General features: G+C 41.0%; 3 protein-coding genes across 6 annotated transcripts; 2 read left to right on the forward strand and 1 right to left on the reverse strand.

The window, feature by feature from the left end:
- Positions 1-711: 711 nt before the first annotated feature.
- LOC118429066 (spermatogenesis-associated protein 48-like) lies at positions 712-7,391 on the reverse strand. Of its 3 annotated transcripts, none has more exons than XM_035839420.1 (6): positions 6,172-7,391; positions 5,276-5,478; positions 4,113-4,175; positions 3,291-3,569; positions 2,348-2,882; positions 712-1,990 (listed from the first exon to the last, which is right to left on the reverse strand). In XM_035839420.1, the coding sequence occupies exons 1-6, from the start codon at positions 6,279-6,281 to the stop codon at positions 1,837-1,839; spliced, it is 1,344 nt and encodes a 447-aa protein (XP_035695313.1). In that variant the 5' UTR covers positions 6,282-7,391; the 3' UTR covers positions 712-1,836. The 3 variants fall into 3 exon arrangements, with proteins under 3 accessions (XP_035695313.1, XP_035695311.1, XP_035695314.1); XM_035839418.1 differs by having other exon boundaries at positions 4,113-4,187; XM_035839421.1 differs by lacking the exon at positions 4,113-4,175.
- A 165-nt stretch (positions 7,392-7,556) lies between these two features.
- LOC118429067 (tektin-4-like) lies at positions 7,557-13,233 on the forward strand. The gene is made up of 8 exons (XM_035839422.1): positions 7,557-7,982; positions 8,452-8,608; positions 8,956-9,079; positions 9,507-9,577; positions 10,123-10,266; positions 10,720-10,942; positions 11,378-11,532; positions 12,098-13,233. Exons 1-8 carry the CDS (start codon positions 7,727-7,729, stop codon positions 12,312-12,314), a joined length of 1,347 nt encoding a protein of 448 aa, XP_035695315.1. The 5' UTR covers positions 7,557-7,726; the 3' UTR covers positions 12,315-13,233.
- A 2,538-nt stretch (positions 13,234-15,771) lies between these two features.
- Positions 15,772-23,692, forward strand: LOC118429295. Of its 2 annotated transcripts, none has more exons than XM_035839776.1 (4): positions 15,772-16,411; positions 20,826-20,933; positions 21,270-21,397; positions 21,832-23,692. In XM_035839776.1, the coding sequence occupies exons 1-4, from the start codon at positions 16,352-16,354 to the stop codon at positions 22,325-22,327; spliced, it is 792 nt and encodes a 263-aa protein (XP_035695669.1). In that variant the 5' UTR covers positions 15,772-16,351; the 3' UTR covers positions 22,328-23,692. The 2 variants fall into 2 exon arrangements, with proteins under 2 accessions (XP_035695669.1, XP_035695670.1); XM_035839777.1 differs by lacking the exon at positions 15,772-16,411 and adding an exon at positions 18,560-18,728.
- Positions 23,693-24,408: the final 716 nt, after the last annotated feature.

Below are 24,408 nucleotides of genomic sequence, written 5' to 3' on the forward strand. Positions count from 1 at the left end.
TGAGGCCCTTGACATATTTTCACCATGTCCGACACCAAAGGCGTGAGGCGTCGCAATAGAGGTCCGGGGAAATTTTGAAATCTGGACCCTCTGAAAAGCCATTTCCTTCACTTTCTGGGGCAAATCTTGCTGATAGACTCACTACGATTGGCTGAAATGTCTATCAAGGGAAAATGCAAATCAGCCATGCCTTTGAAAAAAAAATGTTTGACATGAAAAGGTGGACCTTCGAGTCTGAAAAAGCGGACCTTTTGAGCATGTGGGGGGGTTCTTCCGAACCCCCCGAACCCCCCCTGGCTACGGGCATGTACATACATGTAGGAGTTAAGTAAAAAGGGGAATAATAAAGTCTATGACTTGGCAATCATTAAGTCTTTTGCATTTTGTTCTATTAAAATTTAAATGTAGGCATTAATTAGTAGTATGTGTGTATGTGACCACAGGAAGAATAGCCTCTGATGAGGCTAATTGTGGATCAAAATAAACTCAAAGTAGTGAGTAGGCCTAGTTTGACTCACCAAACACACACACCCCTACACACACACAAACACACACCTACACACACACACACACACACACACACACACCTACACACACAGACGTACACACACACGTACACACAAGTTGTGACTGACACACACTGCGACTGAGACACAAAAGTTGTGACTCTCACACACACACACACACACACACTGTGATTGACACACATAGTTTGGTGACTTCAGTGGAGTGCAACTTTATTGGTGCAAACCTTTCAAAAAAATTCAATCTAGCAAAAAGTGTCAATACACATTATGTACAGTAACTATACAAACTCTCCAGATATCCACTGCAAATGAATGGCACTGGAAAAATGTCCTGTAAACATATCTGTATGGAACAGCAAACAATGTAGAAGTGTCAAAACACTCCACTGGAATTGGTAAGATATGTACACAATTGGTTTAGCAGCAATACACACTTTATGTTTTACTTTACAGTTCAGTTCAGTTCAGTTCACCTTTATGTATACTGGTAAGCCCTATCGGCCAACATGTAGGCCGTTCTTCCTAGAGGACCAGTTGAAATCCAGTTACAGTTCAAATCCAGCCCTTCAATGCTTTCCAAATGCAGTGCTTAACACGGTGTAATGTTTTTCCATATCAAACAGTTAACATAACCTATACTTATCCAAGAATAGCAGCATGGGAGCCATTAGAATAAACAACATGTGGTACTGAAACAATCCAAGCCTTTCATTTTGATTAATATATCATTAAAAGTGTTTGTAAAAGACAGTGTCAATATATCACTTTTATAATATTTTTTTTTCACTCTTTAGAATAGCTTAAAGTTTTCTCTTTCATTTCCTATAAAATCAGCTCTTTCAAGCAAAGTGTGCTATATGCAAATTGTGGTCAAGGCGTCAAGCAAATTGATCTTGATTATAACTCTTAATGCATCAGGTCTATGCCATGCTCTTGTATCATTACTTGAAAATCTTTTTGTAGCAAGCACTTTATCTAGGATTGTTCCCAAGAACTTATGTATGTATGTTGTGTGTACTTTTACCTTGAAACTTCAGAATCCAGACAGTAGTCTTTCAAGCATGTAGCACACACATCATATGTTCAGGTTTTTCTATGCCCCTTTCCCTGTCTTCAAAATAATACCTAACTACCTCTAAATACTCCATAGGTATAGCCCTTAGGTTTTTGTGAAAAGTATCAATTTCTGTACACTTTTTCTATGTTTCTGTTGTCTTGAATAACTCCAGATCTTAACATATCTATTTCCTTGCTAGCTATAGCGAAACCCCTGTTGTGAAATCTAGAACAGTTACTTCTCCATGTGAACCTAATAAGCAGACACTGCCGTTGGTAGTTTGGTGATGTCGATGTCTTGCCTCTCTACCTTGTTGAATGGGTTGAATGGTGGCACAGTGGTGACCATGTTGGACATGGTGGACATGTGCTTGTGTTCAGAGTCGTTCGGTGAGTATGGCATCCTCCTGCAAGAGTATGATGAAATGTGTTAGCCATTGCATAGATGTCATTTAAACTACAACTTCTTACATTTCTCTATTCTGACATTTTTGCAATGCTTTTCTCTTGTATATCTCATTTTTTACCATTACAAATGAGATAATAAGACAGTTGGGCAATTACACTTACAGTCTAAAGAACCCACGACGATGCTTAGTTTGTTGATTTGATACATATTTTTTTGGTGATACCTCAGGGGTTGATGCTTTTTTCGTATTTGTTGCAAATGAATGAAAACCAGCTAAAGGATACAGTACAATGTCTTGTGCACATTTTACACATGAAATAGGCTAAACTAAATGATTGTACTGGGGATGACTTGCCTGTGTTCCCGTGCTGTTGTAGGCATCTCTGGCTTGCCCTGTTTGGGAGGGGCGTGAGCAGGGTGTGTGGCGAGCCAGTGTACGCAGCCTGCGTACCCAGGGATGTTGGGTCTGTGGGCCGTATCGGTGTACCGCGGCTTGCTCAGCCTGAGGACTGTGATTGGCTGATACCCAGTGTCGGGATAGTCCTTATCACCGTACCCGGGGAGGTGTCCGTCGTAGTACGGGATGTGGTTAACCTTCTTGGAGTGGCTCATGAATGTGACTGGCCTGGCGGGAGTGTAGTTGTCCCTGTGCTGGAACCAGTCCCAGGCCCTCCCCAGCCGCTGCCACTCCTCAGCCCTGGGCATGTACCTCTTGTGTGTCATGTTGTAGGAGATCTGGTCAGGCTGCAGCTCCAGGGTGCCGGTGGGAGGGTGCACCTTGTCTGGGAGCTTCTTGTCCCAGTCCACCGTCTCGTACGCACTCTGCTGTGAGGAGGTGTACATGTACTTCCTGGCAGCCTGGTCTCTCCATCCTCTGTCATTGGCATCACCTGTAAAACAGAAATGTGTAAAATCAGCCAACTTGTTCAGTGAGCTAATGCGACATGCTTTTATCTATTGTATAAGAATTTGTCTATTTTAATCAATTTAAATCTTGGCAGAGAACTAACAATTCATATTAGACAGGGCTCATGGCTGGTGAAAACTGGCTGTTTTTTGAATATTGTGTGATGGCCTAGAGAACCCTTGCCATGCCACTGCTGAAAATGTAATTTACAGCTTGCAGACTCCTTAGCCAATAAACTTTTGTGTTGTATGACTGGCTTCAAAGATTTTTGTATATCAGTTTTACCAAGGAGCTTTTATACAGTATAAAAACTCCTTGGTTTCACAGTCTTTACAAGTCTTCTTTGTCACATATCTATCTTTCATCTCCACATAGATCATTAACTCCTTACCATCTAGTGTTGGTGGTCTGTTCTCCTCGAACCAGAAGTTGTGCGTCTGCAGGTTCTCAGGTTCCCTGGGGGCCCCCTTGGTGACCCTGGACTGGCTGGTCCACCCCCCCAGCCTGGCTCTGATGCTGACGTCGGGGATACTCCTGGCGTTCCACGACCCCGCGGGCGCAGACTTCGGTAACGTGTCCACCACGTTTCTGGAGGGAGGGGGTACCGAGGCAGGCTTGGCCGTGTTTGGTCGGATTTCATGCTGGACCATGGATGGCATCTGAGTCCTCCCTGGAGACAGATGTGGACTTGTGTTAACAACAATGGTAGCAATGTTCAGGGTATAAATGTCTTCTACTTGCATGCAGTTGTCTATTCACACTGCTACAATGTAAAGCACTTGATACAGTATATGGCATACCTGTGGAATAATGCAGTGTCTACAAGGCAAAACAAGAATATGAAGTAGACTTAGCTGCTTGTAACGTCTCTCATTTCTATACATGTACCTCATACATAACCTGGGTACTATCCAATTTCTACTGGGGAGTCCTTAGACTTGCTATCCTAAAAAATACTTTTAAATTTTTTTTTTTAGGTTAGCGAGTGTAAGGAGCCCTGGTAGAAATCGGTACCCAGGCTACCTCATACAAGATTAAATGCCCCAAATAGTTAACTATTCAACAAGTTGTCATCAAATTTCCAGACCACATTATCCCACTGGCATCCTCCATATTCACAACAACGTCATGCTCTAGATATGATATTGTATCACCATCATACACCAAAACCCTCCACCGTATGTAATCAGACTATCAGGTGATCGAGACAAACCATAGTAGTTGATCCAATCCTCAAACTCATGGCCCTGTATGTCTGCCTCCCAGGGCTGACCCACTGGTGGCAAAACTGTGGGATCAGTATGGTAACCATTTCAGCACCAAGGCTAGTAACACACAACACTGTTCATGGCAGAACATGAATATTCGTTACTGTGATAATGCTGAGCAATGTCTCTTGCCAGTTATTCATATGCAGTGGCCTGTAACTTTATGTGCCACTAGTATGTGATCTTTGTGGAGTTGTATTACATATCTGCCATTGATACTTCTCTGTAAGAATGCCATGCTTGAAAACCAATCAAGGTATGCTGAATACCATCAAATTAGGTCATTGGTAGACATTCAAGACATGCGTTAGTATCAGTCCTAGCTTGATAGGATAAGTTACACACAACATTGCAAGTATTGACTGCACAAGTACACGAAATATACTTAATATGCATATTGTCTTTGGAAAATGAAAATCTTTTTAGTGATTCAAATAACAAAGGAAAATTATTTCCAGGTGGTGAAATTCTCACATCTATACAATAGAAGTTGCAGATGTTAGAACACAATAACTGAATAGTTTCCACGGAGACCATACCCCATACAATACCACAGTGGCTATGTCTAAGAACAACACACTTAAACATTCAATATGTTCATTCACAGCTTCTTACAACATAGCATGTAAAACTGTCTCCTGTTGTTGTTATTGTTGACTTTATCAAAACCAAAATGCAATTACTGTGACAGCTAGTACAACCTTACAAAAAAGGTGTACTGTAACTTATTGATAGTCACAGGAATTTAACACTGTGGTAAGGGAGACATTTTTGCCAGTGCATTCTCCAACAAGAAGTTTGGCTCTGGCTGTTTTTAATGTGTATTTAGGCATTTTTATTGGGCTTTCTATCTTGTACTATTACAGCGAGACAGAAAGAAAACAGTACAGTGAGACATAAAGAAAATGGTGCCAAATAGAAATCCCAATAAAGACGCAAAAACATGTCAAAAACAGCCTGAGCTGAACCTTTACTTCGTAGATTTCGTAGTGTTTTAAGGTTACAATTGAAAAAAAAATCTGTTTTTTTGCAAAGGAAATGCATATCCGTGAAAAATAGAACCACTGCTAACATTTCATAATTTCTGTACGTTGTGGAGGCATTGTACCTGTGAGTCTGTCCACCTCAGCTGCAGGACTGACAAACATGCTGCAGGGTTCCAGGATGGGGATGTTGTCCCTCATGGGGGCTGCAGGGTACCCCCCGTGAGGCGCCGCAGCATTGGGGTTCCACTGCTGGTTAGCTGCGCTGCGCAGCTCCTGGAAACTGTCCACATCTGCACGACCCTTCAGCGTAGGGAACTTGGAGTGTCTGGAGATAGATATTGGTACACAGGTGTTACAACTATGATTGTAGTATCCTTAATCAAGACAAACTAAAGGTACGTACATATACAATGACATCACTTCCTATGGATAGAAAATTTATAAAAAGGTGTAAAAGAAAAAAAACTAGCTTTATGCAACATTTGTAACCATGTTTCCTTTCATATCTTACCATGCCAGTATTTATTGACTTTTCCATACAACTTGAAAAATAAAATTTCATATGCAAAGCATACTGTAAATGCAGAAATGTTCGCGGTGGATTTATGTTCGCGGTTTTCGCGTTGGCCATTTCACCGCGAATTTAAAACCACCGCGAACATTTTTCCATGGCATTAAGATACTACAGTGCATGGTGCTACCGCGAAATTAAAACCACCGCGAAAAGTCCTTTTTCCCGCTACCGCGAAATTAAATCCCCGCGAACTTAAATGCATTTACAGTAATCTGTACAAAACATTTCATTGGGACAATGCTTGGGCCTAATAAGTAATGCACAACCTGCAATTAATGGCAATGAAGTGCCAATGAAATGTCTTCTTCCGAGAAAGGAATTGATGGTATTGGGAACACAGGTTTAAACTAAGAATCAAGGCATTGAAAATAAGTATAGGTATGAGAGAAAAGAAATGTTGACAATGCTGTCTTCTCCCTAGTGATTTAGTCCCTGTTTTCTCACCTGAGTCTCCTCGCCAGTTCTATCTGCTGGACGGTGTTCCCGCCGGCGTTAGGGTCCGGCATGACCAGTCTGTCCAGCTCCGGACGCGGCCGCAGCCCTGACTCCGTCATTTTCAAAAAGTCTTCCCGTCCAAAAACGTCGCTCTAGGCTTGCAAAGCACAGGAGAAGTCCTGGTGTAGACTGAAAAGGTGGGAGGGGGGCTAAAACAGCTTCGATGCGTCTTCTTTTTCTCTCTTGACCACTCCGCGATTTCTTGTCGAATTTACCAGATAATCCCGAGCACAGAAAGGGAACGAAAAACTCTTCGTAAAATACTGTCTGGCAAATTTTTGAAACGATATCTGACGTTCTTTCCGCACCTGTTAGCACGTATAGACCGGGGTGTGTTGCGCCTGTCCCACACCGGGAAGCGTCTGTTGCTAGGCTGGTTGCTAGGCCCCGCAGGTGAGGTGTGTTGTTTGTATGATCACGGCATACAGGTCTGCGTGGGTCACTTACAGGCGGTTCAAAGTTCAGAGTGTCGTGTTTGCCATATATATGATTTTGTAAACATTTATATGATTTCAACGCGCGAAAATTATTAAGGATTGTAATTTAGATTTAAGTAGGATATTTTGAGGGATTTAAAATCCTCACATACTCCACTAGGTAACCAACAACCTGAAGAGAACTTCATTGTTTTGTCCACAAGACTTGTTTACTGATTTAAGTCGTCAAGAGGATTAATTACAATGGCGATACGTTCTTAAGACGGGGCGATATTCTTATAAGGCTATTGAGAACCACTTAAACGCTCCCATAGCCAGTCGACTGGAGAACTGAGAAAGGTACAAGTTGTGATAACCTTACCGGTGCGTTTGGTTACAGGTAGACCTTAGGTAAAGTACTGAACCTGCCAGTATTTTTAGTTGGGCAGATATTCAAGAGGGTAATATGTACAATTCCAAAATCGTACAAGCTTAAGATAGGTAGTGGTGCATTGTTCAAAACGACAGCAAGTAATAGCACGACGTCGACTGATATAACATTAGTACACACTACACAGCATATAACGTTGTAACAGGATATATCGGTACTTCAACTTCACGTTACTATGTGTGTGCACATGCATGATTCAAAACCTTGGCGATACATGTATTAGGAATGTATGTCTACGCCATTACACTAATTAGTACAGCGTTACCAAGCCCCCTATATTTAATATAATCACTTTGTTTATGTAAACCCTCCAACAAAGCCCGAGCGCTCGAGCTCGAAGAGGATCACCTAGGACCCAGACTGTACCCCGGAAATGCAAATGAGCGTAGCTCCAGCCAATGAGGTTCCAGAATCCGTGTCAGCTGTTTGGCGCGTAACAGTGAGAACAAACGTAGCTATGGTTACCGTACACAAATGCTTGGTGTTGTCTAGGGAGTGAGCGAGTGTTTTTACCGGCCATTCAATCCCTTTTGGACGGAGTATTTTGAGGTGGCATACTGTGATTGAGCTAAATTATTATATCACAACTTTATCGTGAATTCTAGGTACATTCGACGAGTTCTAAACCCCAGAAAACATGTCGACAGGAGCGTTGCTACTCTCTCGCGAGCGGGATCCGCCCAAGCCCGTAGCCGATTTCTTCAAAACCCAGACGACCCATGCGGATGAGATCGCGGCTCAGGCCCAGGCCTCGGCCGGCCTGGCGACGGCAGGGTTCCGTACGTCCAAGTACAGGCCTGACGAGTGGCACAAGTCCAACTACGACAAGTACTACAAGGCCTTCGCGGACAGGGATATAGCAGAGAGACTAAGACACGAGTCCAAACAGCTAGGTACTGCCGCCATGTTCTTTCCTCTCTGCTTTCTACTGTGTAAAATTATATTAGATACTTAAGTATTGTGTTGTATGAGAACAGGATTTCCTGGGTGTAAATTCCTGAGTCTATAAATCACAATAGCTATCAAGTTCAGCAACATGATTTTCAGCAACCATTATAGCTAACGTTATAGATTAGCCAGTATACTAGGCTACTCTTTCTCCTTTAATCATCCTTCTACCCCATATACCCAATGCAGTAGGTTCAGTCTAAACGAGCACTTTCATATCATCAGTTGCAATGCTTACAGGCGTAAATTTATAACATAAATTTATAAATGAAAGCAATGTCCAAAAGATTTTTTTTTATTTCAATATGTACTAGCATATTTCAATACGGTTGGTCTTGTATATATAAGAGTAGGATATATAACAGTCAAGAGTCTTCTGTATAGTTAATGATACCTCTACGTTTGACCATCCAGCCAACACGACAGAGGCCATCACTCAGCGTACGCAGGCTGACGTCACCAAGAAGCTCGGCGAGCGCATGCACGACATCACCTTCTGGAAGTCGGAGCTGAACCGTGAGATCGATGATGTCATCGCGGAGACAGACCTGCTATTGGCTCAGAAGAAGCGGTGGGTATCATCATGTGTTATAGAGCATGTAGATGTGAAATGTGTCTCACAGCAACAGGTGAATCATAAGACAAGAGCAGCACATATAGCCCAGCCATGTCTACACATGAAATGAGTACAGTTGCATGGGACAGTCTTGTACTCTTAGTTCTAGAACAAAGTGCAGTTTCATGGAACTACATGGCAAAACAATATGGGTGACCATGCTTACTCTAGAATACAGATTCAATGGTAACATTACAATACCTGCACAAGTGTTATATTTGCACAATTGTAGACAATTCATGAGGGATATGTAACTTCATTGGTACGTAGAGTGATACTGAAGGTTGTTTTGGTTGCCCCAGGTTGGAGAATGCCCTGTACGCCACGGAGATTCCCTACAAGATCTCCCTGGACAACCTGGAGAGCCGCGAGCGCAGACAGGGTGTGGACCTGGTCAGGGACGAACCAGAGGTTGAACTCGTCAAGGTGAGGTTCTCATCTTTAGTTGTGGGTTGATGAGTGAATACAGTTAAGTGTCAGGTAGGAAGTACTTGTCTGCTGCCTGGTGCCAATCTTTGATCCCCATTGTTACTTGTACTCACTCCTGATGTGTTTGTGTTTCATAGAATAGCTGAGTGGCTAAGCTATTGGATATAAGATCAAGGAGTAACAAATTTGATCCCTGACATTCAAGCGTAGATGCTGTTTTCTCAAGAAAGGCAATTTTTAAACTTACCTCACTCCTCCCAGGTGTAAAATGAGGTTCAGCTTCACCTTCCAATACCATACTCTAGACACAGTGGATAAAAACCCACTGTCTCTCTGGATTCAAAAAGGGTACTATGGGTCTACCTTTTACTCCGAAAGTTTTTCTGTATCGTTGACATTTCTTCCAACCCTGCCTTGTCTGTAGGAAGTGGAGATCATTAAGAGTGTGCAGGACCTGTTGAGAAGAACACTGGAGCAGACAATCAACCAAATCAGGTCAGTCCAGTTGCCATGGCAACGTCCACTTCAGAACAATTGGTGCTCCCTTTTGTAACAAAAGAAGTGAGAGTTTGGACACGCCTACAAATTGCACATACTAGTAATTAGATCCCCTCACAGTAATAGCTAAACTTTACTCACTTACATTTAAACTCAAAAAGGTAGAAATTTAACTTCTATGTGTTTGTGGAATGGCTAAAGCAGTACCAAAATGCCAGCAATTCTTTTTCTGAACACAGGTGGTAAGTTGGTCTTGTGGTTTGAGTGGTTGACTTATAAACTAAAGATTCTGGGTTTGAATCTTTATCAGACCTCAACATTTTGGACATAGTTGAATCACTAAACACCTTTTTCCTTGAATACTTTAAAATTTGTAAACTTTACAGTTGTTCCAGACCCTTGCAATTTAGCCCCACCTATTGTAAGCCTATTGTAAGCCTGGCTGCAAAGAGAGAGTAGTCGGCCCACCCAATAACTAACAAGTCACAACACACAACTGAAAGTGAATACAGTCCAAGTCTAACTCTTCTGTATTTCTGTAGGAATAACCGTGATGCTAAGCAGAACCTGGAGATGGACTGGAGTGATAAGAAGGATGCGCTGGAGATAGACGACAAGTGTGCCCGTCTCAACAACCAGTCCACAGACATCGAGTACCACCCCAACACTGGGCAGTGGCAGGAGTTGTAAGTAAAATTTTCATATTCTTACACAAAAGAATCATCATAGTTACAGTTTCATTGGAAATTTTTCAAGAGTAAAATACTTTCTTATGAAACATCAAACTTTCAAAGTTTATCACAGTATTTGCCTCAGCATGAGAAAGTAGAATTTTCAGATTCTAACACAAAAATAATTATCAAAGTTAGATTTTCATGGAAAATTTTTAATTTAAAGAGTAAAATCCTTTCTTGTGAATCATCAAAGTCCAAGATTTTTGCAGTACATGTCTCCATACAACATTCCACATTGAAGCTCCCATTACACTTTGGAAGTTAAGGAAAATAATACGTTTTTCAAGCGTATTACAAACTATGAAAGTTATCTGCTACAACAGATGCACATTTTTTATTGTTATGACAATTTTGTTGAACCAAGTTGTCTAACCCTTAACAAACAAATAAACAAACTATCCCCAGCTCCTCCACCCCCGAGACCTGGGCGCAGTACAGCCACGATAACATCGTCAGGGCAGAACAGGAGAGGATGGCGTCCATCAACCTGCGCGCCCTGATCGACAATGTCATCTCCGACACGTCTACGGACATGCACGAGCAGTGCAACACCGTGGACACTGCCATGGCCAAGAGGCTGGAGGAACTCAACGATGCCAAGGCTAAACTGGAGAACCATCTACAGAAGGTACACTGGAAAACTTCATCATCTGATGACTTTAAGAACCCTTCTTTTACTCCAAGTTATTGTGTGAGCACTCAAGAACAGATTTCTCAGAATACCACAAATGTCTTTTCAAGTTCATTCAAAATAACCTGTATAAGTGACCACTTCTACATAAGGACCACCTACGGCCAATGTGACTATTTTTAGTGGGCCCTTAATATATGATTTTTCTCTTTGACAAAAGCATCGACTATAGTGATTGGCTGTTCATGTACACCAGATTTTATTGGTCCATGAGTCGGCTTCTTTAGCAGATTTGACTGTACGGTCTAAATTGAGGTCTGAATTGAGCTAGAAGTAAATCTATTTATCTTATCACATCAGGCTCTTTGATGGATGTTATTGATGTTATTGATACCTGTTATTGATTTCCATTTTTCTTATTTTCTCCCTCAGACCCTACAGGAGATTGCCTCCCAGGAGAAGAACATCGCCATGTTGAAGCAGGCCATCGCAGACAAGCGGCCGCCCATGCAGGTGGCACAGACCCGCCTGCACCACCGCACCTCCCGGCCTAACGTGGAGCTGTGCCGCGACCCCGCCGCTGAGAGGTCAGGACTGCAGAACCAATCTTTAGTCTTAAAGCTTCTCTCTAAGCAGAGGCTGATGGAGAAAATCATCATGATGGCATTTTTCTTATACTGTGTATGCCATCTTTTTCTATCATAGAAACAGACCATAGAAAAAGACAGCATATAAACAAAAGGTCACAAATTTCCCCATCAATCTCTGCCTGGAGAGTACTACCTTGTAATAATTTTGCTATTGAAATACCAAATTCAGAATATCTCTACATGGATGAAAACAGTGATTAAATGATACCTCAGATTGTAGATAATCAGACCAATATGATACCAGTGACAATCAATGATATGGTCTTCCTTATTTATAATTATTACTGTAAAAGTTGCTTTTTCATCTTGAAAATCTGTGACACTTTTACTCTAATCTGTAGAAAGAATGAACGTTTTCATGTAGTTATGTGTCAAAATGCTTGACTGTCACTGTTAGAAACTGTTTTACTGTACAGTAATAACACAGGACCACTAGTACCTATGTTACATTCCTGATGAGATGCTAGTAAATACTCATTCTAACATTTCTCCACCTATCCAGGCTTCTGACGGAGGTTACAGAGATCACAGAGTCTATTGAGGCACTCCAGAGGAAGTTGCAGAATGCCGAGGCCTCCCTTAAGGACCTGATGGACACACGCATGACCCTGGAGAAGGAGATCGCTGTCAAGTCCAACAGCATCTTCATCGACAAGCAGAAGGTGTGCCAAGTCCGCACGCGCTACCCCAGCATGATGAAGCTCACTGGGTACCAGTAAACTGAACTTAGCATCTTGTTGGCTTCATGTGGATTCAGACAGGGCTGACTTTAGACAGAACGTAGCATCATGTTGGCTTGTTGTTGATACGGATACTTCATAAGGGGGTATATAACTGAAAGAAAAAAGAGAGAAGACAGTGAATTATTTGGAATCATGTGAATCATTATCAAAGAATCTATATCTAGCCCCACATATGAAATAAATTATGGAAATCTTTTTATCATGGTATTGTATAGAGATTTGCACATTACACTCTTTACTAATATATGTATTACAAGAGACCACTAAAGAATTCAAAAGGAAAAGTTCTAGACAGTTACCATGAATAGTTTTCCACCTGTTCAATACATGTTGTATTTGTAAAACTCAAATCAAGTAATATGCTGTTAGATATAGCTTCTTCTGAAAGACTTTTGGAATTCTCTTGTAACTTTCGGATTATGTATATAAAAGAGGTGATTTGAGAAATACGGTATGTTTTGAACTTAACATTTTATTGACAGTTTTTTGAGATTATGTGCATCCATATACTATTATAGTGTTAAGTATAGTCATATGTTTTTCACAGCACTAAGCAATGAAATCAATGAGTAGGCTTACACAGCATAATTTCACTAGATGAAACAATGATTTTTTGAGAAATAAAAATTGGGTAATCTTCCATTCAGGTGGATCATGATGAAATCATGAAGGATATGATACTAGTAATCATTGCAACTAGCTGATTCCACACAGTATTGACACTTATGACAAAAGATAAGGTATTCTAAGACCCTTCTAAGTTTACAAATTGCAAACATCAAGACTGGAAAACATATATAGAGAGTTTTGTTGGGGATTTTGTTTGCCTTTGCTGTATGATATTGCTGCTATTTTTGTGCCAAGACTGAATAAACACTATGCACAACAACACAAACAATGTTTTTCTGTTCTTACTGTTGATACAGTATGAGTCAGTTTAGTGCAGACATATCTGCTTTTCATCATTACAACATATACATGTATATTACATTTACTATTAGATCTAGTTGATTTTGAGGTTAAAATCGATTGAAAACTATGGCCTATGGCTGATCTACAGGAAGGAACTCTTGCTAAGTATTGTTATTCATCAGAATATTTCTTCCCCAAGCCATCCTTTCTTCAAATTATCAATGACATGTTGTAACGTAGTCCTTGTTTGAGTATACTTGGATAATCTTTTTGGTAGGCCCTTATCACAAGAATGCATTGCAAAAAAGTTATCATGCCATATAGATCATTCATGTACATGTACGGTTACAAAAAAAGCGTCACCAATGGGCTGAAATTAACATTGCAGTAAAACTGCCACACAGTATAACATAACCGTTAACTTGGAATGTCCTGACGCAGATTATTTGGCAATATCATAATTTCATATGGCAAGAAAATATGATGGTCAAATATTACAAATATGTTGAGTGGACAAAGCAGCTTTAAAGCTCCATGAGTGAACTTTATCAGTCATTGTGTCGTATGTTGACATTGATTTTTACATGACCCTTTGTAACAAGTGCACGTCGTCACACCTCTATTCGTGCTATAGTTTGATTAGAAGTGACTTAAAAAATATATACCATACCATACAAGTGTCGGTACATACCTCGGCTATTCAGCCAGATAAGGGCATGGGCACTCCAACAGGTGGTTGAATCAACAAGCGGTCCAGCAGCGCACCAAGCGGAAATAAAGTAAACTGCAGCAATATGAACTCTAGTTGGATTGCAACATGCAGCAGCATCTCCTCATTGGTGCATAAGTGTTGATGCTAGTGTAACTTAGTAGAATTTTTACATTTTTACCAAACTTTGCACGTTTATTGAATCTTGTTTTCGAGTCACTAGTCTTTTCATATAAGAAACTAACCCATGGAAAGAAGGTCTACATAATAAAATATCATCATTTCAACCCCACGCCTTGATTGATGACAACTTCTCTAAAGAATAGCGTCGTTACTATGCATGTGTGGCTTTAACAACAGGGATTCTATTCGTTAGACTGAACCTCCTTGTTTTACTCTTTGCTGTCCAGTCAGTCTTCTTGAATTGGCTGATAAAATTAAATATATAAGCTATAGCCATAAGAATCTAAACGGAAAAGTTCGAATTTGAAGGGAACAAGTAATGCTAACGGATCTGGAGAATAAAACGGTGATCTGTGTATATTCTTGCGATCCATGCTCGCGGAGAAATCTGCGTTGTTACAGCGAGCTTATATTACAAAACGTACAAAGGTTGTTTTATGCCTCGAGATCATTTGCTCATAACTTATGCCCGACGACCTTCAGTGCTGACCATAATGTATTGTAGTTATATTTTCGTAACGACTTGACACTATACACTAGCCGAAAATGTTTGGTTAAGTATGATTCTCGGTAAGATTGACAATAATTTCGTTGTTTTCCATTCTAATGATAAGATCCTACAACACAATAGAGATGATATCTCTCTTAATTTTGTGCATTGACAACTCGAAACCACGTTTTCCCCAAGGAGGTTAAATCTTACATAACCTCCTTTTTTTCCAGATCTTATAAGAGGTTCAATATAAAGTGCATGTACCATTCGCAAAGGAGAAGAAGGAAAGACCATTGTCCGTAAGTAAATGATGTAAAACACGTGGTGTAAATTGCACCGCCTTCGGGCAGAACACCGAATACATTTGAAGCAGGTCTTAATGGTTCGTCTGTTGATTTGTACACTCGAGGAGCAATGGGGGAGTTGTTGTTGGTACACAAAGAAAAACAATACAGGTAGCGCCGAGCGAAGTACAGTGTAGTTTCACCTGTTCCCTGTACTTCTTAACCTTGTATTATAGAGCTATATGCTGAATAGTTTACTGCCTGTGCCTGACAAAATGAAAGTCCCATGTGCCTCTAAAACAAAGGTTTACCTATGGTCCTCATGTCATGATGCAGTTTTGCTCGACTTTGCGACTAGTTTACTACAAATCACATAGGTCACAGTGAAAGCGTGCGCACGTTTTCCTATCTCTCTTTATAAGTGCATTTGCCCTGTTTGAGTTACGTGATCGGACATAACTTATCAGGGCATATATGCCTACGGCAAAAATACAAGATTCAGCAACACGCTTTACGTACAGTAGCTCCTGAGCGTTGGCATCTGTGGTATTTATTGATACCTGAAACGTAGTATCAAGGTATCATGTGGCCGTGACCGGCCAGCCACCTGTCTTTCCTCCCGTCTGTTTATTTTCTTTACCCCTTTTTTTTGTACTTTGGACATTTCGATCTCAGACAACACCTGTCGAGACAAGTCTATACTCCCCAGGGCCGGGCATAAATGACTTGTTCTGCAGAGATACTAATAGATGCCCCGGGGCTCCTATCACTTTGTCACCTTGCATCACCAAGGGAACACAGTTAACAAACGTACACAGCCGTGGGTGATTGCCTCTCGTTAGAACACATTCTTCGTCAGACCTTCGTGCCCTGTTTGTTGTTATTACATCGGTAACGAAAGCCTCGCGCAGTAATTCAGAGGTTCAGTGACACCTCTTCTTTTTTCTCAATCACTGTTGTGTCCCCAAGCAACGTGCGCTCTGATTTCAGTATTCAAATCAAGACATATTCCTCTGTGTATTGTAAATAGCTGTCCCTTTGTTCTAAGTGGTGAGATCAGCTTGATGTGCGTGTTATTTTCAGATGTCCTTGGGTAGAAGCGGTGTGTGCTACCTGTTTCTGACAACGTGTTCCAAAAGTTTAATATTCCACGCATCGCGCAGGGCCAATTGCGCATGCCGCAAGGTTCTTTTGTACCGAAGTCACTGATGCGTTTGTTGTTGTTTAGCCTTGTCGAAAATTCCTAGACACCAGGTAACTGGTAGAACAAGCCGGTAGAGTTCACACAGGGATCCGCGGCAGTTACACGCTGACATACCGTCCTTTCTCTCGGGCGCTGCTATGGAGAATAAGTCCATGTACGATGTGTTGAGAAGATAATTCTGAGTTGGGAAGTTGTGCTGGTGTCAGCTGCGGTGTTACAGGAGGGACCATGCCTCGGTCAGCCCCGCCGGCCGGCCGGACCGGCCACAGAAGAGCAGCAGCATGGGAGGTCAGTATGGGGCAGTGATTGTGTGGTCAGCCATTGGGGTGGTGTGGTCAGTGTAATGTGGTCAGAGGTGTAATGGGGGTTGCTAAGGGAAGAATCTGCAACAATATGGTTAAGTATGTACCCACAATCGTTGTCTTCGAAACTGGTTCTTACGAGCGAAATAAATTAAGATGCAAAACTATGTCTACGTGCTTCTCGACACGAAACGGAAACAGGTCAGCACGTCGATATGCGACACACGACATATCATCAAAATATTTCTGTCATTCGTTGAATGTTACGCTCTCAATTGTAATGTGCAGCTCTGCAAACAACCATTATGATTCTAGATGTTGCTTAAGACGGTATATTCAAAGGAACATCGATTGAAGAGCGTGCCATATGTTGATGTTTAATGGCACTCTATGACCCACGTCCGAAGATTTTATCAAATCAGAACACAATCGCACACAATTTAAAGGGATACTCTTTGTGAAGGTTGAGGTATATAGAACTATGGGAAAGAAGTTAGTATTAGTAAGCAACCTTGCAGGCAAGGAGGTTGAAAAATATTTTTTTCAACTTCCTTGCTGTAGGTTAAAGCACTCTTCGGTCTCATAGGACCATGAGTAGTACTAAATTCTACCCAATGTATACTTATTGTATGTTTAATTACGCTTCTAGAGTTCTGAGGCAAGTCTCTGATTTTCTCCAACACCACGAGAGTTTTACTCTCGTAAATTTGGTCCTATACTGTTTCATTGCATTTCACTTGAGTAGGAGATTGATCTTCTAAGTACTTCCCTTCCCGACCATTGGTACATACAATAAGTTTGATTCGCCTTTTCGTTTTGTTCTATCTGCCCTGTTCTATGCATGTCCTACAGTAGGTGAATATATCTCTCATGTATGATGGTTATAGGTTATTGAGAGCTCTTTATTATAATCATATCAACATTGTTAAAGATAGAGTTATAGATAGATTGTGGTAATGCTATATATTTTCAATAGCTATAATACATGTAGACATGCGTGATAACCTTGCAGAGGTAAGGAGTGCGGTTGGTATATGTACGTACTGGTCAGGCGTATGGCACGTGTGTGAAATAGTTAACTCATGGTATACACTTCATATGAACGAAGCGTGACGTACGTTGCGAACAAGGGATGGGACCAGTCTATTGTCATAGGAGACTACGTCAAATGGACCACATTGGAACTTCAAATTAAGGTTTCAATAAAAGCTCCCTTTTTGTCTTGTCTTCAACCCGTATCCAAGACCGTTCGGACCCAAGTTCTGCCAGTACTTCAACGACTGCTCAGGATAATGATCCTCAGCAGATTCTGGTTATGTAACAAAAGGATAGCGAGGCAGGATACTTGGATGCTAAAATGCTAGTCAGTTCAGTCAGATAGTAACATTCACATAAGTAAGATTTCCCAGACAAAATGCACAGCAATCACAAACATATTAAATTCATTTTACATAAAAAGCTGAGACAGCTATTTACAGACTATTCGAGCTGACACCTGACGAAATCTGCTTTTCGGTGCTGATTGCATGTCATATATATGGCAAAGCTGGATTGTCAGCGCTTTACAGAATCAGACACAAAGAGGCACTCTAGATTTGCAATTGAGCTCTAAACGAGACTTGATATCCTGAACTTGAGGTTGGGTGGCTGACTTGCAAATACCCCAACAGTCACGGTGTCTTTGTGTGCTACATGAGGTCATGAACTGTGGGACATTATCCACCTTGTCAGACGTGAACCACAAAAGAACATATTACATTACGTAATATTCCGTTGTTCTTTTGACCATAAGTTGTCGGAGCATCCGTACAGTATTTACTTCTGGTGCATTCATGTTATAAATCCCAGATATGTTTCTATGTCTAGCTAGGTTTGTCATAGCATACCATCTTGAGATGAACTGAAGCAGAATTAAACAAAATGAGTCCTCCAAAGGAGGTTGATTTCTTTTGCAAACACGCTAGACTGAAACCATTATATCGGGCGTGCCGGCCTTAGCGATAAATGCAATAGGAGTCATCTTTCATTCCAACAATGCCGCCACCAGAAACCTAACCTTATTTTTCTGACACGGAAGACGTTCTGACGTAATTTAGACAAAACATAGTCCGATATTCACACCTCTTCAATTGTGGTATGGTCTCTAGGGGTGCCTTATGGAGTTGACTTAAGCTGTGTGAAAACAGGCGGCGCAATTACAACAGCTTTCCTCACCCAGAAAAAACTACAATTAGGTTAATTTTCGCGACTGTTTCTCGTCACCGAGGACAGGGGACCGGTCTGGCAGCTCGGGTGATTGACAGGTAAGAAAACGACAGGTGGGAAAAACTGGAACGTACCAAATGGACGGCAAGAGAGAAGGGGACAAATAGTTGACCCAATCCGATGTTTATCACAAAACTTAGGCTGGTTTAAGAGCTTCGTAGAGCAGCTCTGGTTGTGTGTTTGTAAATGCCTTTAGCGTTATCACAAGGATAGGAGTTTTGGTACGGGTGATTTGTGTCTTTGAGAACCAACGGTGTGTACAGTAGTGGGATAATTGCTGACATAGAAACAAACTCCCCGTGTTTGTTTTGTTGTTGTCGTGCTAATGTAGTGTATGGGACGTACATGGGGTGTGTGACCTCAGACCATGCTTATTCTCATCGTGAGATAGATTGGAAGATACTTGCCATCTAAAGTATGTATAAGCTATGTGTCACTCTAACCCGCCACTTAAGCTTTATACATATATGCCAACAATCCAGTTTGTTTCTTACAGTATACTACTAGTAGTATGTTTACAGTTTACCACAGTTAAATTATGTGGATAGTGCTCACAATTCTTATATAAAAATTACAAATTACATATCAATAGATTAGGGTAGAGTTGTATCGAGACGCACTTTCTTAAGAATTGATGCTTCAGCTTCTTTGCTTTTATGACGGACGATCGTTTGCCAATGGCTGGTGTGTGGTTTGAAACCGAAGCCGTCGCCGGTGGTCGGTTCACAACTGAGGGTATAACTCTCTCACTAATATTAGTGAGATTTGAACAGAGAAAAACAACGAAATGTGTCAATTTCTCATGAAATTTGAATAATCCAATCCAAACTCAACTGACATTTGATGTCCCCTCTAAAACATGAGGTAGCCTGCATGTATATCGATCTATTGAACTGTAACGTACAAAAAAAAGTTCATGCAATTCCTTAAAAGTACTACGCAACTGCGATTTTATTCTGCCTAAGCACGCATATCTAACACATTGCTTTATACAGACCATTGGTGTGGCTAAAAAGAATTGAATGTTTCGAATTCTTGACAGAATACCTATACATGACGTATACCTGATTCTAATTTTACAATGTGTACAATGTACATATCTTTAGATTTAATCCACATTGTCTAATGTCGTCCTATTTACTTCCAAAGACTTGGATAAGGAAAGTACCAAGCCTCCTCATTGTCAATGTGTCCAGAGATAGTGATAAGAAATATGCAGGTGACAATGCGGATAATACACATCATCATGCGCGGCTGTTAGACAAGAATAACCCTATAAAGCTTCCTCTGTTGTGGGCGAGGTTTCCAGGTCAGAGGATTTTATTTCTTGAGCCACGGTCTTAACAGGTTCTATTTGCGCTTTCCTGTCAGGTTGTGTACGTAAACAGGGTTCCTCTAGTACGGATTATACCCTTTTTCTGCTTAGGTCATCCCTGAACGCCTCGGATTGCCGTCTTCTCAATAGATCTTGTGTTGTAGTATGTTTACATACAGCTCAATTTCCGTACTGTTCCCGCGCTAGGATATACAATCACTGCGTCATCCTTTGGCAGTATTGCTTGTATGGATGGCTTCTGTTGTACTTTAACGATAACGTAACGATAGATCGTGACTGCTCACTTTCACAGTATTAGCAGCCTCAAAGGAACGGAAAACTGTGAGTGAAAGAATGACTCAAAAGACACAACAAGTTGACGCGCCTACATTGTAGAACATTTGAAGAGGCATCTAAAGGTATCCGTTTTATAGTGCCTGCTATTTGTTGATCGACTGCGACTTCTAATTTTTAGAATATGATCAGCCTCAAAGGAACGGAAAACTGTGAGTGAAAGAATGACTCAAAAGACACAACAAGTTGACGCGCCTACATTGTAGAACATTTGAAGAGGCATCTAAAGGTATCCGTTTTATAGTGCCTGCTATTTGTTGATCGGCTGCGACTACTGATTTTCAGAATATTAGCAGCCTCAAAGGAACGGAAAACTGTGAGTGAAAGAATGACTCAAAAGATTTGTTCTAGCTAGATCTAACACAAGAAGCTGACGCATCCACATTATGAAACATTTAAACAAGAGGCATCTATATGTATCCGTTTTATATACCGGTAGAACGTACTAATTGTTGTTGTCCTACAGGGCTGCGATGATGACATAATTCTGGAGGTTCCGCGGACACAGTCGGCCATGTCTTCGGACGGGCGGACGAACTGGGCCCTGCGCAGTAGGAAATCAGATGCAAACAAGGTAGGCCAAGTAGTAGGAAACAGGTGCATGTAGGAATGGAAAAATAACAACGGGGAGGGAGGCAAATACAGTCTATGTCACTGCACGTAATCATTTAATCAGGTATTTTAATGGGTTCTACTTTCTTCAAAATCTAAAATATGCTTTGATAGTACTTTAAAGAAAATAAATAACACAGAAAACGACTAAGATACGTCCACAATGAGATGAAATTAAAGTACGGTTTTTGAGTGCTCAGTCATTTCCAATCCAAAGAAGCAGCCAATTTGTTTGCTTGATGACGCATCACAATATGGAGTCCTTAAATTGTCTATACCTCTCGTCCATATCACGTAGGAAATTGAAGAATGGATATCTGACGTGAAGAGAGAGAAGAGCACAGTACGCACGTCGGCACAGCCGGCAGAGAACTACACGGAACAGCGGATGTTAGAGTCCAAGTTGTACGACTTGTCTAAGGAAAGGTCAGTATGTGGGGTGGATATACTCTTCAAGCAGAGGTTTGACTCTGGCTGATTTTAACGTGATTTAGGCGTTTTTATCGGGCTTTCTACTATGTCCAGTTTCCTGTATGTCGCCAGGCTAGAAAATAGAAAACCCGACAAAAATGCCCGAAAATCACGTTAAAACCAGCCGGGGCCAAACTTATGCTTCGAGAGTAGTGAGGATACAGTAAACGCATAGTGCAGAGCTAGGGGTATAACGTTAAGTGACAACGCAGTGAAGGCACTCACGATAAAATAGTACATATATTCGGTTAAGCTTTCAAAGGAAAGATATTACAGATCTGGTAATAGAAAATCCACTTTTGCTGTCATATATATCTCCAAGTTCATTTGCTGTACGTTCCTCATGAGTGAGATTTGAGTCCTAATATACTGGGTTTGCTTTGCTTTAGGTACAAGTTTCTGTCCCAAGCGAACTACCAGCGGAAAGCGTTCCTGGACAGGCAGCACCGGAAGACAAGCGTCATGAAGGACTTGATGCGGAAGGTGGACAGCAGCGCGTCTCACCCCCCTCTGCAACGGCAGAACAGCCGACTCAGCAACAGCCTCGGCGACACTAGTACTGACGTCATGTCACGTAAGGCCAGCTCCATCGTACCTGCTGCTACCGAGACAACAGCGCCCCCACCGCTTCCGACGAGAACTTCACGGGAGGACCTGTTGAGCTCTTTAGTGCAGACCACGCAGGCCTGGCAGCCCACGGCAGACCGGCGCTTCTCCAAGCTTGCTGATGCCCTATCTCCCACCTACGAGACGAACAAACAGGTAAACGTCGACCACATCCTCAAGAGATACCCTGACCGCATGTCTGCTGCTGGTTCAACGGCGACGCAGTCAACAAGAAGGCACGCATTTGGAAGGCCGCAAGGAAGGAATATCGTCATATGAATTTGTCTACGAAAACCTTATATGTAACTTTACATGTATAATTTTCATCACAAGATATCGAAACATGCCGTAATATCTGTTTATGAAGGTTAGACATCCAGGTAAAAAATTTTCAAATACAATTCAATCTCTACAACTGGATAGATAAATCGGCCAGTTCACTCTATAGTGATACTGAAGAAGAGAGATGGAGGTCACTCGAAACGTCCGGGAGTAAATTTCTGTTTTAAATCCAGTTGTGGAGATTGCATTGTATCTGAAGACCGTACTTTCTAGTGTGATTTTGATCTCTAGCCCCAGTTGCTCCTTTTGGATTGCAATATGCTTGTGGAACAACCATATCTTAAATTATAGGTAGGATTTGTCTAATTTAGATGATAGGGAGTATTCCGATATAGTTTTTTTAGCGTCCTGCTGGTCAGACAAGGCCTCAAGGAAAGGGGGACAGAAAAAGGGTTAGATCTTGTTGAAAGCACCACCTAGCGAATTGTTTGAGAATGACAAGGCCTGTGGCAAGGCATGCGCAATGTTGCTGATTTCGTAGTTACATATCAAGTGGTGAGAAAAGTGTGAGCTAAACTGTAATTTCCCTTCCTCGAATATTAATAGGGTGCGTTATGCGTTTTGATGCTGTTATAGAGCTTAGCTTTAATTAGGTAAGCACAATACGTTTTATGTTAAGCCATAAACTTATCAATAAAATGTAATCATTTCGTGCATGACTAAAATGGGTGAGAAAAGTCCAGATGTCACTTTTAGGTCACTTGGTGTTTTCAAAGAAAATGGACCGTCCTTTACAAATGTCAGCAGTCAACCTGGACTTGACCCAGAGTTGTACATTGTATGGTTAGTTGGTTGGCAAGATTGTTAACGTTATAACAATATTTTCATCGAAACAAGATCGCCAGTGTTATACCCTGGAAGTAACACCGTCCATTGAATTCTTAGTTGTAATGCTGGTATTTTCCTAGAAAAATCAACGGCAGTTTTGTTATTAAGCCGTAGATAAGCTGGTGTTTTCTTTTTCAGAAATGATAAGTTTAAGACCGTCCATTGTATGCATTACCATAGGTTACCATGATATGACCATTCATTTTGCACACATATTCCAGTCGAAAATACATCAACAGTATAAAACTTGCTTAAGCCATAAAGGCCTATAGCTAGGCCTGGGACTCAATTAAGATTCTACTTACTTCACCGTCCATGTTCCGTCCGAGACAAGACCCGTCCATGACATTTTTGCCAAGTTTCGCTACTAAGCCGTCCTTTAAACTTACTAATTGTAAGACATATATGTACATGTGTAGCTTTATGTACACTTCTAAATGTTGGAAACAGAAATAAAACCGTCCTTTAAACTTAGTAGTCCGTGTGATTCTTCCGACTTTGGTGATACATATGCCTATATATTAATACATACATGTCTAATCCGTAATTTGACACACAGAACAGAACATAGCACTATAGCTAGTGCGTCGATGAAGGTTAGACATCCAGATAGTGCATTATGTAATAATACAGAAATGAATTAATAAAATACAAAATAAATCAAGCAATTTGATATATTCTTTAAACAGTCAGCCATATCAGTTAGCATCCGCTATCTTTCACCTAACGAAAGCCAATGGATGCTACGTACATATTCTATAACTATCACTTATTAAAGATGGTAGATGCTATCTGAAATGTGTGTGTCTTTTGATAATTTATCCAGTTAGTTGATTGTGTATTACTTAGGGCCAGTCCTTTAGGAGAAATATATTATCTACATATATTAACGTTAAGCCAATGCGGTCAAGCGTACTACAAAAACATCTTTAAATGTTTATGTAGTATTAAGAATAATATCGACAGTTTATCACACACTGTGAATTATTTTCTCATTCCTGCCTTGTTGTTGTGCATGTATAGATTGAACAATATGGGATGCTTGTTTTGTTTGCCTGATCCAAAAGTCAAAGAGGATCATCTTCAATGCAAAACGTGGATTCCAACCCCATTTAAACATTAGTTGTCAGGGCAACATATACTACATAAAACCTGTGTAAAATGGCTTGCTTAAGGCCCCCTCTCACTTG

Source organism: Branchiostoma floridae, chromosome 13, assembly GCF_000003815.2.
Source record: "Branchiostoma floridae strain S238N-H82 chromosome 13, Bfl_VNyyK, whole genome shotgun sequence".
Classification (NCBI taxonomy): Eukaryota; Metazoa; Chordata; class Leptocardii; order Amphioxiformes; family Branchiostomatidae; genus Branchiostoma; species Branchiostoma floridae.

Excerpts from the sequence above, each read along its gene's own strand:
- LOC118429295 (XM_035839776.1), top strand. The coding sequence starts at position 16,352 with ATGCCTCGGTCAGCCCCGCCGGCCGGCCGGACCGGCCACAGAAGAGCA. Across the intron at positions 16,412-20,825 it reads GAAGAGCAGCAGCATGGGAG|GGCTGCGATGATGACATAAT; the intron begins GTCAGTATGGGG and ends GTTGTCCTACAG. Across the intron at positions 20,934-21,269 it reads GGAAATCAGATGCAAACAAG|GAAATTGAAGAATGGATATC; the intron begins GTAGGCCAAGTA and ends CATATCACGTAG.
- LOC118429066 (XM_035839418.1), bottom strand. The coding sequence starts at position 6,281 with ATGACGGAGTCAGGGCTGCGGCCGCGTCCGGAGCTGGACAGACTGGTC. Across the intron at positions 5,479-6,171 it reads GAACTGGCGAGGAGACTCAG|ACACTCCAAGTTCCCTACGC; the intron begins GTGAGAAAACAG and ends ATCTATCTCCAG. Across the intron at positions 2,883-3,290 it reads CAGACCACCAACACTAGATG|GTGATGCCAATGACAGAGGA; the intron begins GTAAGGAGTTAA and ends TCTGTTTTACAG.
- LOC118429067 (XM_035839422.1), top strand. The coding sequence starts at position 7,727 with ATGTCGACAGGAGCGTTGCTACTCTCTCGCGAGCGGGATCCGCCCAAG. Across the intron at positions 7,983-8,451 it reads ACACGAGTCCAAACAGCTAG|CCAACACGACAGAGGCCATC; the intron begins GTACTGCCGCCA and ends TTGACCATCCAG. Across the intron at positions 9,080-9,506 it reads CAGAGGTTGAACTCGTCAAG|GAAGTGGAGATCATTAAGAG; the intron begins GTGAGGTTCTCA and ends CCTTGTCTGTAG.